Source organism: Mustela lutreola, chromosome 8, assembly GCF_030435805.1.
Source record: "Mustela lutreola isolate mMusLut2 chromosome 8, mMusLut2.pri, whole genome shotgun sequence".
Classification (NCBI taxonomy): Eukaryota; Metazoa; Chordata; class Mammalia; order Carnivora; family Mustelidae; genus Mustela; species Mustela lutreola.
The window spans coordinates 47,508,970-47,528,470 of NC_081297.1; the positions used below are offsets into that span (position 1 = coordinate 47,508,970).

Sequence of the window (19,501 nt, forward strand, 5' to 3'; positions counted from 1 at the left end):
CACAATCACACCATACACACGCTCACACAGATACTCACATAGGCACACACACACGCACCATACACTCACACGCAGATGTATGGACATACACAGCACACAAGATATCCATACAGACACACAGACTCACCACATGTGTGCACACACTTACCACTCACACACAGATATCCACAGAGACTTGCACACCACACACCCACGCAGACACACTCACAGATATTAACGGACACACATCACACACAAATATTTACACAGACATGTACACATAGACACACCACACACACATACACACAGATGTTCACACATACAGACACACACATTACACACTCACATGCAGATGCACACAACACACACAGATAGTCACATGGACACACACATTTATGTGCAGACTCACACACGGACATACACACAGATGTACATAGACATATACACACAGACACACACAGGCATACTCTCACACACACACAAACACCCCCACACGCACACACTCTGCCCGGCCTGTTTCCCAACAACACATGCATTGGCTGGAATTCCCGCCCTCCCCGTCTCTGAAGACCAAGGGTCACTGGCACCGCCCCCACCCACCCACTCTTAGAACGAGCCACAAATGGCCCAAATGATCAGGCCAGTTCTGTGGGCCTCGACAGCATTGCCAGAAGCTCCTTGGGAACCTGAGTGCTCCTGCCATCAGGCTTTCCTATGGTCCCTGATCTCTGGTTACCTGCAGCATCACCAGCTTGATCACTTCTCTGGTGGGTGGGAAGAAGATGGAGCTACAGCGCAGATCTGGGGAATCACATCAGGGCGGAACAGTTTCTAACATGGATCGAGGTGTGCCCAGCTCTGGGGCTACGTGGTGATGTCTTGGGAGGGGACACTGACTCCCAGGCCCCCTGTTTTTCCCTAGTCAGGAAAAAGTGCCCCAGGCCAGGGTCCTTTGAGTCAGCTGAAAAACCCTGTTCAGTGAAACCTTCTCCGCCTCTCTGTGTCTGCCACCCTCATTCCCTCTCTCCCTCTCTCCTTCTCTTTCACATACACAAGCACACGTGCTCGCGCGCACACACCCTGAAGCCTTTTACGGTAGAGCGGGGCTTCACACCCCTGCTTTGCCACTTCGCAGTCAGGCCCATGGGGACTGCGGCACCCCAGCTGGAGCACACCCTCCGGTGACTGGCAGCTCCCGGGGACCCCTCCCCTTCACAGTTCCAGCCTCAAGTCGTCAGCAGTGTGCTGGCAGTGGTCCTGGAGGTCCATTTTAGATCTGTCCTCCAGGAATTTACTCAGACGCTTCTGGGCAGATTTCATGAAATGTCATCATTGAAACTAAGAAATGACACATTTAATCTGTATAGTTTTTTCCAGCTCTGAGTGTTTGCTTATTTTCACTATGTAACAAACCACCCCAAGCTTAATGGCATAGAATGCAACCATTTCACATCTCTCATGATTTTGTGGGTCAGGAATTCGGGGACTGCTGGGTCTGGTGATTTTTCTGTGCTGTGGGGCCTTACCAGAAGTTATGCGGTAGCATTCAGTTGGCTGATGGGCTGGTCTGGATTATTTGGGTCAGTTTTACTTGTAAGATTAGTGCCTTGACAGGGTCAGCTAGAAGACCATCAGGGGGTGCCTCTCCGGCATGGTGGCCTTGGAAATGTCACGTGACTCACACGATAGCTCAAGTCTCCAACAACAGGTGCAAGATTCATGCCCTCTTAGGGCTGAGCCTTGAAAGTCATCTAGCATGACTTCCACTATACTGGAAGTCATAGGGACCACCACATAGTGGCCACACCGGCTACCCCCATATAAGGGGAGGGCACGTGGACATCACCTCTAGGCAGGAGTGGCCGCAATGAGAAGCTGTTTTCAAACTAGCAACTTGCTTGTGTGTGATATCTGGCCCCAGTGTATTTTCTGGCTGTACTGTCTTGTAGACTGACCCATTTTTGATATCTGTTTTATCAAGAGAGCCTCTAAATACGCTTAAAGCTCTCCCAAGTTTCTAGCATTCCACATATGACCAGCTTTCCTCTGAGAGCATGTGCAGCCACACTCAAGGCTTGGAATCCCCAGAATCATAACAATGGTTGGAATTCAGAGAAGCTCTTCAGAAACAATGAGGTTTTCCAACATGATGGTCTTGGGGGTGTTGAGGCACAGGAAGACCAAAGGGAGGGAAAAGTCATCAGGGTAGACATGAGGCCTTCCAACAGGATGGCAGAATCAGACATGGAAAGGAAAATGCACAAAATCCCAAAGCCCTTGAGGAATGTGGATATCACTGAGGGATGGTGCTGATGTGACACAGATATTTGCACAAGGAAGCAGGGAAGGATTCTGCTTCTATAGGCTGCCTCTCTGGCTGGGTCAGGCTATGAGCACTCCAGCCCTCTCACACTGTCATGCTGAAGGTGCCATGCTGGCCCGGCTCACCTGGGACCCTTCTGCCTCTTAGGGAAGCCCTATAGGCAGTGAGCCTTGTAGACAGGTTTCCCTCCTGGTGTTCTTAAATATAGTGTCCTGTGTTGGTTCCAAATGAGCAGCATGGGGCTGGTCCTCTGGAGAGCTGGCTTCTATTTCTGGCTCTCCCACTAACTTGTTGCTTCATTTGGGGCAGGTCACTTTCCTGCCATAACCTTCCCAGGCTATGAGAATCCGAGTGGATTAGGATATGGGTGCCTGACTCCATAGCTTCAGAGAGACGCAGACAAAATGGGGAGGACCAAAAAATGAGACCCGTAATGAGAATCACTTAGTCTGATGAAGGAATGGCTCAAGGTTGACAGAGGATAATAGAAAAATAGAGTATTCCTGCTCAAAGGAGCCTTTAAAATGCTTCAGTTTGAGGGGCGCCTGGGTGGCTCCGTCAGTTGAAGCATCCAACCCTTCGTTTGGGCTCAGGTCTTGAGATCAGGCTTGGTCTTGAGATCAAGTTGGGCTCCACGCTCAGTGGGAGTCTGCTTGAGGTCCTCTCCCTCTGTCCCTCCCCACACTCGTTCTCTCAAATGAATAAGCCGGAATTAAATATTCTTTCATTCAAGAATTCTTTACCTGGGATCTGTGGGCCTCTGGGTGAGGTTTCAGGGAGTCTGCACAGCCTCGAAAGTTTTCTGAAAAGTTTTCTTTTGTGCGCACGTGTATGCTGCTTAGGGGAAAGCCGCTTTAGCTTCTGTCACACTCTAGATAGTGTCAATGATCCAGAAATGGTTAAAACCCCCTGCTTTATTCCACCAGTGTTATGTAATATGATTCCTAACCGGGAGGGATAAAGCGTGCCCAGGTGAGGCTCAAGTGTATACTTCCTGTGGTCACGGGGACAGGGGAGATGGGACTGGTGTGCAGTAGATGGTGACCAGAGCTTCGTGTGTGGGGGACAAGGCCGAGCGGTGAAGAACTACCCTGCCCGAAGACCAGCGGCACCCCGTGGAGAAATATCGGGAATTGAGACCCTAAGACGAGCAATGACTCTCCCTTTGCCACAAAACTCATGGGTGGCAGAATTGGGTTTTATTCATAAATCAGAGCAGGAGACGTGCCAGGAGTCCACGTTATTTCATTTCTCCTTGCCAACTGCAGATACACTACAAAGAAAACCAAAGAACCAGATATCTGCCTCACCTTCAAAATACCCAGCAATTTTTAAATAAAAAGAACCCCTGGGTTTTTGGTCTTCTTCACCATCAAATAAGGAGGGAGGAAAGAAGCATTTTACCTCTTGGGAAGCTGGGGGTACATCAAGGAGCCTGACAGCCCTAAGCAGTGTAGGTTTATCTTTCAGCCACTGCAAATTGGTGACACCAGGCTTAGACTGTGAAACGTACTCTTGACACTTCAGAGCCTCTGTCCTGCATGTCCCTTTCTCTAAAAAGGGAAGAAGCATTAATATAGCAGCATGGCACTCACTGCCTAGTTCACTGCAAGCAAGTGGCAGGTCACTTAGATTCTTCGGAATGAACTTGGAGGTGTGAGGCAGTGTTGGCTAGAAGTAAGGCCCATGGGGTTGTCCAGATGGGTTGAGACGCTGGCTCTACCCCTCCGTTGATGTGTGAGCTCAGACAACACGCCTTAATCCCTCTGAGCCTCAGTTTCCTCGACTGAGAAGTGGGGATAATAATCGTATCCGTGAGGATTAATTGAGATAATCCGTGTAAAGTGTCCCACAAAGTCCTTAGCATATGGCGCGGCTCAGTAAATGCTAGCTAGCCGTTATTACAAGCTATTATTATGACTGTGTCTGTGATTAAAGACAGCTTTGGGCTCGGAGTGTTGGTGCCAAAATTGCTTTCAGAGGACAAGCTCTGGGTTGGTTTTCTGTCTCGCCCAGCTGCCCAGAAAGAGAGCCGTAGACTGTTTGGGGGAGCGGAGTCATAATGTTTATGAAGTGCCTACTGCACACTCCGGTTTGGGTGGAAGATTGATTTTCAACATCCCAGCATCACTTCATAAGCAGGCGAGAAGAGGCTCAGGGAATCACACAGACATCTCTCCTGCCTCGGTTTCCTGGTCTGTCAGGGTGTTCAGATGAATGATGGTGGCCAGGGTGAGCAGAGGGGAGAGATGCCCAGACGAGTAGAAGGAAGCCGTGGCTCTCGGAGTCTCCAGACCTTACGGTTTCCTGGAGAGGTGGTTCAGACCAACGAAAGCCCGGACCATTTGCCAATCCCTCATCCTCATGAAAGGAGTTTGGCTGTGAGGCCAGCGGGAAGCCTGAGGGGGAGACTGAGGCTGTATTTGACACAGGCCCAATCACCAAGCCTGGAGGAGAAAGGCTGCCATCTGACCACACCGCAGCCAAGTCTTCATGGGGCCAAACCAATATGGTTTGGGTTGATCCTGTTCTCCTGCCACTGCTCTGGTTGATGCACAGGGGTTTGGGTGTTGCCAAGGCAGCTGCGGTCTTGGTTTGGAAGAGGCATCCAGAGCGTGGATGGAAGTCGCGCTTCGGGATTTCCCTGAGCTTCCAGCTCTCAAGGTGAAGCCTACTTCTTTTCCTGCCATTTTGAGACTCATTCTTGGCTGGGTGGACAAAATAAATAACTTATCATCATCATCGTCATCATTACTTATTATATTTATTAAAGAGCAATTACTCAGCAGCCCCTACCTTGTAGTAATACTAACTTAGAGCTAAAGAACTCTGCAGGTAGTGCTGATGTCCAGCTCATGAACCCAACCCCAACATGAGGCACAAATGTAAAGCAAAAGGTTAACTTGGACAGTTATTCTCTGATGCTGGGATTTTCATGTCAGCGTACCCCTCAGCTGTCTATACAATGGAAGTAAGCTTCTCTTGTGTGTTTTCACACTCGGAAAACAGGGTCTTCCCCAATGCAGAAAACAAAACCAAAATCAAAATGTTTTAGGATATTTCATGACGCAATAATTTAGAAATTAGCCTGGCTGTAATGTCTTGGGGACTACAATGTGTGTGTGTGTATGTGTGTTTGTGCACATGAATTGGTGCCCCCATGTGTGCACGTGTGCACGTACACACACACACAAGCCCATGCATGCACTTTTATGTGCAGTGGAGGGTGAGTGTTAGGGCCCAGAACAAAGAATACTAAATGTAACAATACATTATGGCCGGTAGATGATTGACTCAGATTTTCTCTGCAGAACCTTCCTTGTCCAGCCTCTGGCCATGAAAGGAGAGTTTAGTATGCAAAGGATAAAGTAAATCTGGATTTCCTGGGGTTTGTGTTGGCATACGAAGCTCCTTTCAGATCTCTTTGCCAAGACAGGGCCACGCTAGAGGCTTCCGTGGCCTGGGGAACAATTGTGCTACCTTGCTCTTGGAGCTGCTGAGGCACACTGTTTTGACGTATGCCATACCTTCCGTCTTTCACTGCCTTGGGGCCAGAGTGGAGACTAAGCTTTGAACAATGTAAAATTCCTCTTCCAACAGCTGCACAAAGCAAACTCACAACTCTCAACTTCCATCTCAGGGCATCGAGCTTGGTTTTTGAATACGGACTCTTTGTCCATTCTGGAATCTGCCTTCCTCATTTTGGGGCTCCCAAGAGGGACCAGTTTCAGAAATTCCTTCCTGAGGGAGGTGAGGAAAACTTCTGAGGCGCTCTGATTTGTTTCATTTCGTTCTAGAATAAGCCTTCCCTGTTGACTGTGTGCCTCGTTCCCCCTGGGAAGCCAGCAGCCCCTGAAAGTTGAGGACCTTGTCCTATCCCAGATCTTAGGCCACGTGTTGTCTCTGTCCCCATTTTTTGTTAAGTATTTTAACAAGAGGAACAGGAGAGCAGTCCATCTCCCTGCCTCTGCTCTCTCATGTTTGGACTGTGCAGGTGCGGTCTCCGCCCAGGGATCAGAGCCCTCAAATGAGGTGTCACCAAGTGAAGCATGGAGGGGAGGCTCTTCTTCCAATCACCGCTCACTTCCGGTCCGGGGGAACACAGAACATGCTGGTCGGCATCTTCTGGGCATAGCCATCCCCTTGCTCTCCAGTCCTGGCTCTGTTTCTTGCCCTCTCTGAAGCTCAACTTATGTAGTTTTCTGCTTTGTAAGACAGGGAACCTAAGAGTTGCCTCCACTCCAAAGGCGTGCTCAGAGTGAATGAGGTGGGATTTAGGAAAGACCGTAGGGCTATAGGGGAAGAAGCCAGGGCCGTGGAAACCCACACTGCCCTTGTCATGTGAGTTCATTTCTCCTTTACTCCTTGTAGCCCTTCCAAGTCGCTCTTTCCCTTCATCCCTTTACAAGCATTTCCCTCCCTTGTTGGTTTTGGATTCATCTTGCCCCCAGTGAGTTAACCTACGTGTTTCCAGTTTGAATCTCATCGTGCTATTTCCAGGCTGCCAACCCCCACGGGTGCTGGGGAATAATTGGTCTGTCCTCGCCGGTGTTTGTAGCACCTTCCCTTTGAGCGTCATCTGTGCATTTTAATTAATCTGCCACTTTTTCCTCTCTCCTGCTTCCGGATCATTAATAAAGAGATTAACCAAAACCAGATCAATCCCCAGTGGAGGCTCCGCTGGGATCTCTCTCCCGGCGACCAGCCTTGTCATGGGTCAGAACATCTTCATATGGCCCCACTGACTAATTTTCAGGCCTCAGGACCTGGGTTCAGAACAAAGCCAATTTGAATTAATTTTGCAATTAAGATATGGGGAACATGCTTAGCCAGTCTTCTGTATGGCCTGAGTTTAATATTTCCACCACATTCCTTTCCTTTTTGTCATTCTACTTTAAATCTGTCGCTTTCCCACCTCTCCCCCTTTCCCGTCCCTGAATAAGATATTAGGGTTATCTGGCAGGATGTAGTCTTTTGAGCCCTTGACATTAGTCAGTGACCATGTCATAGCTGCAGGAATTCTCCAAAGCATTAGGCCCTCTGGATACAGCTGGACAGTGTCCTTGTTAACCCAGCCAGAGAAATGCATTTGCCTCCAGATATGGCCACACCAGAAATAATGAAATCTCTTGAATTTGCATATTAAAAACTTGGCACATTAAAAAGTACTTCCCTTTGATCTCATGCCTCCTCCCTGAGGACAGCTAGAGCTCAGCCCCTATGCCTTATTTGTAAGTCACCCTGATTTCCAGCACTGGCGCCAACGCCAGGCCTTGAGATGGGGCATCTGGTGCTCCGTCCACTACAACACATGGCCTCTGCAAGGATGGGTGACCCGCAGAGGAACGGGGCCAAAGGGGGACAGGAGTTTGTTTACTTCCATGGCAAACACTCTCACAGGGAATATGGGCAGGAAGAAACAGGAGTGGTGGCCTCAAACCCTAGAAGCTCTGCCCAGATCTGGGGATTCCTGGGGGAGGTGCTCAAACTCCCTGGTTCCAGCCTCAGAACTTGAACTTTGTCTGGAAATAAACTCTTTGGAATGTTCCAGAGCAGGGACAGACAGACCTCATAGCATAGTCCACAAGGGCATCAATTCCCGAGCCAAACTGTGATCAAATCCTGACTCTGCTGCTTGTTAGCTGGTTAGTAACCGTCTCCTGCCTCAGTCTCCCCATCTGAAATGGGAAATGTTAGTACCTACCGAGATTAGAGATTTAATGTATGTCGGTCCCTGGCTGATGTTCCCACTCCAACCAGGCTAAACCTTCATTCCACAAGTGGAGCAAGCAAGGGCTCCGGATCCACGATCAGGAGGAGACACATGTGCTGGGAAGCTAGTCGTGGAGAGGTAAATTAGAACTCAAAGGAGAGCACCCCAGGTGTTCATGTGTGACAGGACAGACAAGGGTGGCTGTGGGCCAGGTCCTTCCCACCTTACTCCCCACCCAGCTTTCTTTTCCATTTCAGCCGCTTTGCCCAAAAACCCTGTGTGTGTGTGTGTGTGTGTGTGTGTGTGTGTGTGTGTGCTGTAAACTGAGCCAGAAAGGAGAAATCAGAAGTTGCTCTCTTTTGAGTATTTTGAGGGATGGTGAAACCTTGTAGGAATGTTGCTCCAGGGACTGAGAAAACACCATATGTGGGAAAGCATTTCTAAGTGAGGAAAATAGCATCTGCTAGTTGGTCAGGATCTTGGAAAACTCTGAGCAGGGGAAATGGGCACTGGGGAGAATGTAGGAAGGGGGTTTTACTGAGGTCTTTAACAGGTCTTTTTCCAATTATAGCCAAGAAGAGCCTGGGGACCATGGCCTACTTCAGAGCCAGGCCTTGTATTTTCTTTGGGAAAAAGAAAGCAGGGTTGAGTGGCTTCCAGACCAGGCTTGGCAGAAGCCTGTGTGGGATCTCGGGCCAGTGAGCAGTGTCTTGGGCAAGTCTCGATTGTGGTAGGCACTCATTCACCAAGTAGACCTTGAGACTCTGCAATGGACCAGCTCTGTGCTAAGCAGAGGGCACTTGTGGATGAAGAAGGCTTGCCCCCCCCCCCAGCCAAGAGAAGATATAAGGCCAATGATAACACAACAGAATGCTTGGATGGGGTCCTTATTAACAGCGACCAAAAGAGAAGGACCATAGAGGTCCTTCTAAATAGAAAAATTCACTGACGTGCCTTGCCTGGGTCACGGCAGTCAAGCCAGAGCTGCCTTCCTTTCTTCTCTCCCCACTCAAGGGAACTAGCCTTCTGGAGAAAACCCATCCCAGAAGATGGGGGGGAAGTTGCAGGCTTTGGTGACCAGAAGGACCCGGAGATCAGATCTAGGTTCTTACCCCCGGCCATATTCAGAAACACCACTTCACAGTTTCCCATGCATGTTTGCTTTTGCGATTTCCCTCTTCTTTGTGCTTCCAATAGGCAATAATCTTTTCTTCTCCCACAACTCGTGTAGCTGGCCTGAGATCCAAGCACTTGCTAGCAGTGGCATTTGGGAGAATGCTCTGTGTTGGAGCAGATTGCTGTGGGCTGTATGCGGAAAAGGAATTCCTGACTCCCGTTGCTTGGTACCTCGTACATGAGTGTGGAGGACAGGTGTACAGCGACTCTGCAGCCACAGAGAACTCAAATTCACATTCAACGAATATTCCCAGGGTACCACTCCATGCCAGAGACTGTGCTGGGAGCTCTCACATAGATTTCATCTTTACCCGCCATGATAATGTTGCTTTTGCACAAGCCACATTTATTCACTGAGCTTTAGAACCAGGTGTCCTCTGTCATTCTCTGCCATTACTGAGGAGACTAATCTCAGATGACTCCCTCCATCGCCACCCTGGGCCTCAGTTTTCTCACTTATAAAATGAGGGGTTTACACGGGGTCCTTTCCAGCTTCAGACATCTGTGTTTTGGAGAGGTCAGGTAGCACCATTCCTTGGCTTGCTCACTGTGAAAAAACTACAAGCAGATCATCAAGGGGATAGCCATAGGCACTCCTGCTGGGTTTTAATGCAGCCTTAAAAGTGGGTTAGAAACCCTTACCAGTCTGCACTTGATTTATTCCCCTAACTTATTCTCAAGTATCATGGTAAGGTTTTGGATTCAATGGTAAGAAACAGCAGAGCTCCAAAAATAAGTAGAACTAATGCTAAGAGGCATTTGGAAATGTTCTTACATTATTAATTTTTTGTGTGTGCCTCACCCCCACCCACAGTGGTGGCCTGATTTCTTTGTGTTGAGTTTCTGTGCTTGGGACCCGAGAGGAGCTGAGTTGTCTAAAAGAGTTGGGAGACCTGGGTTCTAATCCACACAATGCCTTGGGCTCCCGGAGGCAGGGCACAGTAAGGTGGGGTAGTAGGAGCCGTCCGCACTGGGACAGCATTGAGTGTTGTCCGGGCAGAAGCTACGGTAATAAAATCAACTACAAGTCATTCTGCTTTTAAGGATCAGCATACTCTGGCAATTTGGGGCCATTTCCATGATACAATGTTTCTGCCTGACAATCCTGACTTCTCCCACTGTCCCATTTAGTTCCCACATTTCCATTTTTTTTTTTTTAAGATTTTTTATTTATTTGAGAGAAAGAAAGCATAAGTAGGGTGAGTGGCAGAGGGAAAAGCAGGCTCCCCGCTGAGCAGGGAGCCCGATGCCAGGCTCGATCCCAGAACCCTGGGATGATGACTTGAGCCAAAGACAGACACTTAACCGACTGATACACCCTGGCGCCCCTCATTCCCACAGTTCCTGGTTGCCACTACCCAGAGGAGGAAAGCAGGTAGTCACGAGAGACTTTTCAATTTGTGCATCCCCAGTGGGCTCTCTTTGCCCCCGAGACTGCTGCTGAAGTTATGGCTTCTGCCCACAACTCCAAATGTGTCTCCTCCCATGAAACGCTCATTGGGCTTTGCCCATCCCTCCCAACCCAAAATGAATTTCTACTCTTACCTTCATACAACTTCACCAAAATGGACCCCACACTCAGGGTTTAATGCCCTGTGGTGGTCATTTGGAAATTCTTAAGAATTTTATCTTCAAATCTGTGTTTTGTAAGTGAGGTCTGGTGGGACAATGGAGCATGTACGTGGGGGGCTTGGAGAGTTGGCTGAAAGGTAGTCGCCCCTCCTGCCACCACCCTGTCTCTAAATTGTCTCCTCACGAGGCCCTCCAAATCAGGTCGCTCTTCTGCCTTCAGCCCCCCTCCCTTCCGTCCTTACCTCTTTACACCCAGACCTCCACCTCCACCATGTGTTCAACGTGTGTTCACCATGTGTTCACCGTGGTGTGGACGCAGGGGGGAGGCACAGGCAGGAAGGGTCTCCTGGCCTTAGAGGAGAGGGAATCTAGTGAGTAGAGCAGGGAGACCCCTGAGGCTGGTCATACCTGCCACCACAGCCAATCAGAAATATGCCACAGGAATGCAAAGGAAGTGATGGTTGCCGCATTGGGGGGCTTGTTGCTCTTTAGGGGGCTTCGTAGAAAAGTTCACTTTCCAGCCCAGCACTGAAGAATTAGTGTAATTTCAGCAGGAGAGCTGAGGAAAGCGTGCCGGCAGAAGGGAACAGCACATGCACACGGCTCCTAAAGCTTGTTACACAGCTTTGGAAGAGCAAATGGGCTGGGGCCCAGGTGTGCACACCCAGCCATAACCTGACAGAAAGGGCCACTAGGCCGGGAGGGCAGAGGACCCCTCTACCCTGTGCGTTTCTCTTCCTTCTTCAACCGCCGTTAGGTTTTCATCGTCTATTCAATGAAGGAGCTGGATTCAATGCTTTCTTTATACAGCTCTTCTACACCTGAAACCCTTTGCTTCCGAGTTCAGGCCCCAGCCATAAAGACTCTCCCCTTTGCATCCCCAGTCCACCGGCCCCATCGGTCTATCTTCCTGTCCGGGGCCCCTTGTCACTCCCTGGCTGGTCAGTACATTGACTCTCATTCTCTCTGGGAGCCCCCCTCTCTGTCCGTCTTTGATCTCTTTCCCTATGAGCAGGTACCCTGTGTATTCTTTGCTTACAGTGGCTGGGCTTTGGGAGGATTTAATAAATTGTTTTCTGATAGACTCTTTATCCCAAATTGCTTTATTGCAGCTGTATTCCCTTTGGATAGGGGAGAAAGGGCATGCAATTCTAGTTGCATGCATGCTGTACATTTTGTGTTCAAGGTTCGTTTTGTTGGGCTGCAACATTGAAGGAAATGTCAATTATATGCAGAGTGGGAGGGAGAGTAGTTATCCTGTGGGAACCACTTTCTTAGGATAATGGGATTCTTGGAGCAGTCTCTAGGGGTAGGCAGTGAATCTAGAATCCTTCTCTCAGCTTTGACCTTGAAGGAGTCTGTTGTCCGCAAGAGTGGTTCCCATGGAAGGAAGATGATCCCCTTATCAAAGAGGTGGGCCTCGAGCCAGGAGGAGGAAGTTGGAGCAAAGTGCTCGCAGCATTGCTGGCCTTTGGGGACAGGAGAGCAGTACTTCAGACAAGATGGGGAAAGAGGCCGCATCTGGAAGTCCCGGGAGCAAGTTAGTGTGGGCAAGCTCAGACATGGGTACCTCGTAAGCAGGGTTGCTTCTCTGATTCCTGTGTCTCTCTTGTTTATTTCCCTTCTACGTTCCCCCTGGATTTACTAAAGTCTCTCGGCAAATACCAAAGGTGAACCAAGGGAAGGGCTTTTATTTTCCATGCTTAGGGCCTTAAAGAGGAAACCGTGAGGCCCTGGGGGCCAGTGAAGTGATAGCAATGGTAACTAAGGTTTGGCTACCTCATGGGGGTGGTGTGGATCAGAGAGCAGGTGGAGATCGCTCCTGCTGCCAGCCCTCCCAGCCTGAAGAGTCTCTTTCCAGCGCCAACCTTCGGAAAAGCTGGGCTTTGCTCTAGTGAGGGAGAAACCAGCCAGAAAGGTATCTGGAGATCAGCCCTATAATCCCATAAGGACCCAACGGAAACCGCGTGCCGAGGTTCTGCTCTGGCAACAGAAGGAGAGTGCGGACGAGTTCAAGTTCCATTTAAATAAGGAGATAGCAAAATGAAAATGTAACCCCCAAAGGAAACATTGTATACAAAAGGGGGAAAAAATGAATCCACAAGGAATCTTGCTGTTCCGGGCAAGTCCAGCCCATTAACCTGAGCTGGCTGTTGCTATGCCTCCAAGTCCTGCAGGTAGTGCTCTGCTGGGGAGGGGTCTCTGGGAAGCCGTTGGGGGCCCTGGTGAGGCATGTCCTTCGGCGAGCTCAGCTGGGCCCTCTCCCAGAGCGCAGGGCAGCCCCCATGTTCATGACCAGGGTGGGGGACCAGCTTCCCAGACGTGGTCTGGCCAGAGATGAGCCCGTGCAGATGTTGCAGTGCACAGGCAGGTGACCCGTCCCCAGCCTCAGGGTATTCCTTCCAGAGACCCAGAAGCTGCATCAGGTGTAGGGGAGGGCGGTAGAGCTATGTTCCTTAAGACCATTCGCAAGTCTGTACCTGTTGCTAAAAGAATGCAAATATGCCTTCATAGTTCTCAGGTACAGCTTCACATTTTGCCAAGTTGGAGTGGACTGTGGTCTTCTCGGGCTCAGGTGATATTTAAAGAAGCAGCCGGACAACATCTGCACACAATAGAAGTCTGCAGATGCCGTGGGGGGCTTCTGTCTAGGAAAGAGGCGGAGGCAGAAGTTCTAAGTGTGAGTCTGCTCCTCCCTCTGCTTTGGAGACTCTTGGCGACCCAGGTCCTGTGGAAAACCCTAACTCTTCCACACCAAAGACCTCGCCACTTATGTTTTTGGTTTATTTAGTTTAAAAAAAAAAAAAAAAAGGATCTTGCCTTCTGTCGGCTCAGGGGCACGAGACACACAATGACATGTGCGCACACGCACCCCTCTTTCCCTAGCACACAGCCGCCACGCTACAGGAAAGATTACTGGGGGAGAGGCAGGTGAAATTCTAGGGGTGGGGGAAGGTACTATTAGATATTCAAAGGCGGTATTTCCCAAGGAGAGAAATCAACAACCCTGGTCTCCCGACATCAGAGAGGAGCCTGGTCGCTCTCGCAGGGTTGCTCAACCCACAGTGACATGGACTGAGCTGCCACAGGCTCCCATTAACACCTGCATTTCCTTTTCAGATCTTACAGGTGAACAAGGTGATGTCCATCTTGTTTTATGTGATATTTCTCGCGTATCTCCGTGGCATCCAAGGTAACAACATGGATCAAAGGAGTTTGCCCGAAGACTCGCTAAATTCCCTGATAATTAAGCTGATCCAGGCAGATATTCTGAAGAACAAGCTCTCCAAGCAGATGGTGGACATTAAGGAGAATTACCAGAGCACCCTGCCCAAAGCAGAGGCCCCCCGCAAGCCGGAGCAGCGAGAGCCCGCCAAGTCGGAATTCCAGCCAGTGATTGCAACGGACACGGAACTGCTGCGGCAGCAGAGGCGCTACAGCTCGCCCCGGGTCCTGCTGAGTGACAGCACCCCCCTGCAGCCCCCTCCCTTGTATCTCATGGAGGATTACGTGGGCAACCCTGTGGCCGCAAACAGAACGTCACGGAGGAAGAGGTACGCGGAGCACAAGAGTCACCGAGGGGAGTACTCCGTATGCGACAGCGAGAGTCTGTGGGTAACCGACAAGTCATCGGCCATCGACATTCGGGGACACCAGGTGACAGTGCTGGGGGAGATCAAAACCGGCAACTCTCCCGTCAAACAATATTTTTATGAGACACGATGTAAAGAAGCCAGGCCCGTCAAAAACGGTTGCAGGGGCATTGACGATAAACACTGGAACTCTCAGTGCAAAACGTCCCAGACCTACGTCCGAGCACTGACGTCAGAAAACAATAAACTTGTGGGCTGGCGATGGATACGGATAGACACCTCCTGTGTGTGTGCCTTGTCGAGAAAAATCGGAAGAACATAAATTGGCATCTCTCCCCATATATAAATTATTACTTTAAATTATATGATATGCATGTAGCATATAAATGTTTATATTGTTTTTATATATTATAAGTTGACCTTTATTTATTAAACTTCAGCAACCCTACAGTATATAAGCTTTTTTCTCAATAAAATCCGTGTGCTTGCCTTCCCTCAGGCCTCTCCCATCTGTTAAACCTTATTTTGTGACCTGGCTCTCGGGAGCCGCTCTGTAAAATCTATGTACACCAGTATTCTGCATTCAGTATTTGTCAAGGCCATGACTGTCGTTTTAGTAAACTTGTTAAAATCAGATGCTGTCAGAGTTGTGTGTAGACACAATGATGCCCACCCCCTTTCTGGTCTACTTCATGTTTGATCAGTTCACTAAATGCCCTGTTGGCACGTTCCCTGGGATGACACACAGTAGCTTTGAGCTCCACGCTTCATTCCCTCCAACAAGTTCACTGTCAGGGACTTACTCTCCTCTCTCAGCTGTTGCTTTTGCCAGTTAGAACTCTGATTTGCTCCAAGGTTACAGTCCCGGAACAGTAACAACAATCCTGGCAATTTTAGTTTTGGAAGTCTCTTTTCAGCACATTTGTTGTTTTGGGTTTGGGGTTAAGGGTTGGATTGGGCGGGGGGTGGGGGGCGGGCTATGGCTTTTGTTTTGCTTTCTGTAAGTGGTTTTGATCCATTTAGGCATATAGGAAAAAATGTTTTAACTATTTGTAACAGAATAATTGTATGGTTACCCAGAGGCCAGCTGAAACGGATCATGAAAAATCTACAGACAGAAGAAAACTTCCTCATTTGAGATCCTCTGGGCACATGGCCTCCTCTCTTCTCTGGGGACCCATCCCAGAGCTGCATGAGGAATTGGAAAATGCTCATACTTCAGAGTCAGACCTGGGTTCAAATCCTGGGTCCTCCCTTCCTTGTGACTGGGGGAGAGGCTTTGAAGGCTCTCCAAGTCTAGGGTTCCTAGGGCTGGAAAGTCACTTGGGGATTCTGCTAACTCAAAGAGCTGTCATAAGGTCTCAGTTAAATTGTCACTGTGGACTTCCTAGCATAGGGGAGGCGTTCCAGATCGATCCTTCTCCCTTCCCTTCCTCTTCTTTCTTGGCTATCGTATTCCTCTGTATCATTTTTGGTGGGTTCATCATTCTGAGAGTTGTAAGTTCAAATGGAAGGAAGGTGATCCTGAGTCCCAGAGGGATCCCTGTGGTGAGGGCCACACCACCCGAGGAGGCAGGCCCAAGGAGGACACAGTGGCTCCTACAAGCCCTACCCCACTGGGAAGCAGACTCTCCCTCTGGTCCTACAGCCCATAGACTCTCATCTCCCATCTTGTCGGAGGCACATGTACCCTGTGTTCTGCCTGGGATTACTGTCCTGGGTTTTCCCTGAATTCCCCTGCCTTCAGGATCCGAGTGTGCTCTGTCTCAAGCAGCCCACGCCCCGGAGATCTAACCCATGCCTAAGAAAATGTGTGTTCTTTATGTGGCATGAGCCTCTTGAAACAGCCTCCGCCAACCGCCATGGCTTGGGTTAGGAGCACCATAAGGCAGCACTCGATTCCAGATGCCTCAGCTCCGAAGACAGGACAGGAGGAATTTGCCTCGCACCCACTTCTGCGGGGCACCTGCAAACACGGCCCCCCGTCCTTGTCACAAGCCCGTTGAAGTAGGCATTATCACTCCAGTTTACAGGTGAGGAGATGTGGGTGAGGACTTCCCTTACCCGTGCCCGCTGAACGGCAGGAGGCAGAGCGAAGAGTTACATCCATGCTTGAAAAAGGACGCAGTCTCGTTTCTTCTTCACGAGTCCCCCTCATCCCCCCTTCTGTGCGACACTTGGCATGGCAGAATGAATATTACAGTCCTAGGGACATGGAAAGTGTAGTCGCCTGCACAGAACCCTTTTGTGGGTCCTGCTTCAAGAGCAAGAACACTATGTACCCGCTGACAGAGGGACGGCTGCCTGATGGTCAAGCCCAAGCCCTCTTCTCGAACTAGAATTCATGTTCCTCGTCTGGACTTGCTATTCCAAGCAGGTGTAGGGGTTGTCTAGAGGGTCTGGCCTGGGAAGGCACCGTCCCTAAACAACAGGGCAACAAAGTGAGCCTGGGGATGAGATGAAGACCTTCCAGAAAGGAATTCCAGCCTTCAGGCCATTGCGACAGCTCTGCCCTCCCCTCCCCACCCTGTGCTGGGTGGCAGAACAGCAACGCATTACCCAGTTCCATGTGAGTAGCTTTATTAGCAGAAAAGGGCATTCAAGTATTGCCAAAGTCAACATGTCGGGCTTATGGGCCCAGGGCAGAGCCTTCCTCAAGATTCACAGGAGGCCCCTTTCTGTCTAGTGTATGCACTTGCCATTGCTTTAGATCCATGATTAAGCTCTTCTCTGCCCTGGAGGAGACTTGGCAGGCTGGAGTCTGGCTCCAGGAGAATGCTACATTTGCCTTCATGTTTCCGTTCTGCCCGGTTTCCTGCTGGAGCTTCAGGACACAGGCAGGTGTGCTGCGGTGTGAAGACCTTCACCGGACAGGAGGAAACGGGCTGCAGCCCTGCTTCTTGCCAGCAGCAGCCCCGTGTCCTCAATCAACTCACCTGTCCTGATGGGGGCTTTCCCGCACCAGGAGTTTCTGCTGCGCAGAGGGCCGGTGGCCAGACTAGGCGATCCTCACTTCCTTAATGACGGCTGCCATGAGAAGCCCTGTGGACCGTCGGCGGGGATTCTCTCTGCCCTCCCTTAAGTCTCCCAGCTGCCTCCATCTACAAGCTGTGTGGACTTACGCGTGTGACTTAACCTCTCTGAGCTTTTCTCTCTTAGTCTGTAAAGTGAGGGCAGTGCCACGCCGTCAGAGTGCTTGGCAATGTAATGAAACCATCCAGTGCTTGGCTCGTAAGTTCCACTGTTACCGATGATGGTGGTGATGAGTAGCTATCGGGGGATTTGCACGGGTCTTCATTCTGGAATTCTGGTAGAAACTTCCAAACTTCCAGGTGGATTATTCCTGACTGAAGTGTATCCGTCACTAACCCCATGGCACGCAGCCCCCAGGGAGCGTTTGCCCCACCCCCTGCCCCTCTCATCAACAGGCCTTGACTCCTCAGTTGACACACCAGGAAAGGTATGTCTAAGCCTCCTTTACTGTGATTTTCTCATGTGTGTGCGTGTGTCTTTTGTTTCTTCTTGAAAATGCGTGACACAGCTGTGTTCTTGCTACTCTTCATCTCGGTTATGTCCCACAAAGCTTTCTCCAGGTTGAATTTTGGTTCATTTGGTTCTTTGGGTTTTTTGGGTTGGCATTTTTGAAGCTTTCTTTGCTGTTCCCTTTCCTGTATGGGTGTCTGTGTGTGCTTTTTGCTTTAGTCAGTCCACTTAAAAACCCTCCACTGAGGCTTGTAGAAACCATCTGATTTCATTTTACCACCCTTAAACATGTGTTCAGAAATGAAATCTGTGGAGTCAGTTTATGGCTACCTAGAGATGGTTTGGCTTCACCAGGAAGACGCATCCCCCAGACCTCAAACTCAAATGGCTTTGGGTATGCAAAGCCAATGTCAGGTCCTCAGTTAGGTGTGGTTCTTCCTCCCAGAGCCCAGCTTCGCTCAGCCCCACTGAGGGCACTCTGAAGCAAGAATAGCCAACAGCCTATAGTAGCCCCTCCTCCCACTCCAACCCCACCCCTACCTCCACCCACCCGCTCCACCACTGTCCTCTCCCCTGGCCCAAGGTCCTTGAATTGCTTGCTTCCTCAGACGGAGGACAAGCCACTGCCACAGAAGGCTGATTTTCTCACCTGGAACCTTCTTCAGCCTAACCCTGCATCTAAGGAGAGCCATACTCTTTACACAGGCCTTCTCAAGTTACACTGGGCGAGTGGATGCCTCAAAAGGCCCACATGTTCACCACAGGCTGCAACGCAAGCCCCTCTGTGTTGACTGGAGCCCCTGGGTCCTTGTTAGGCTCCAGACGGAGGCTGGCCCAGCTGGGCAGAGCAGAACCACAGAGCAGGTTGGAAGGCCCCTGACAGGCAGTGGGTTTGTTTCCTTCACGGTTGGCCTGTCTTTGGTTACAGCATACGGAAGGCCAAGGAAACAAGCACAGACTTCCCTGCGGCGGGAGCCTGGCGTGTGGAGGAGCAAGGAGATGGAACGCCATGGCCCAGAAATACTAGAAGCTGTTTCTAGAAGCTGCCTACCACTGCCGAGTCTGGCTGAGTTTACAGAGCTCAGTTAACGGCATTGCCTGTCAATTACGAAAGACTCGGTGGCAAGAAGACATAAAAGTTCATTGGAAAATTGTGAAACACTCTTCAGAATTAGATGGTTTTTCACGTGGGGATGTTTGGAGGTGGGTGGGCATGCATGTGTTTGCACGTGTGTGTGCGTGTGTGTGTGTGTGTGTGTGTGTGTGTGTAGCTGCTTTGATTTCCTAACCACTGATGTATTGCATTTTTTTAAGAAAAGGTAATGCTCAAAAAGAGTGCTCCGGAACACAAGTTTAACCTTTAGGAGACGGAGCTGGTAGCCAGCTGGCGAGCATATGGAAAATGAACATTCTTGGGATGAGAAAACAGGCTGATCAGGGTTGAGGATTTACAGACAGAAAAGACATGGGGGAGACTCCACCAGCCAAAACAGAAGGAGCTGGATTCGTGGGCTTTCTGATTTGGTAGGAAAGCGCTGGAAGCTGGTGCTGGGCTTAAGGGGTAGAACGTAAGTCTGGACCAAAGAGTAAATAATAGTAATGGTGATCATTTTCTGGCTGGTCCCTCCATGTAGAGCCCTGTGTGCACCTGTTTTTCACTTC

General features: G+C 49.9%; 1 protein-coding gene across 1 annotated transcript in view; it reads left to right on the plus strand.

Annotated features, from left to right (window-relative positions):
- NTF3 (neurotrophin 3) overlaps nucleotides 1-14,990 on the plus strand; it is a 66,949-nt gene extending 51,959 nt beyond the window's left edge. The window contains exon 2 of the mRNA XM_059184571.1: nucleotides 13,884-14,990. Coding sequence (XP_059040554.1) covers nucleotides 13,884-14,678 — 795 coding nt within the window. The 3' untranslated portion in view covers nucleotides 14,679-14,990. The remainder of the gene's footprint in view (nucleotides 1-13,883) is intronic.
- Nucleotides 14,991-19,501: the final 4,511 nt, after the last annotated feature.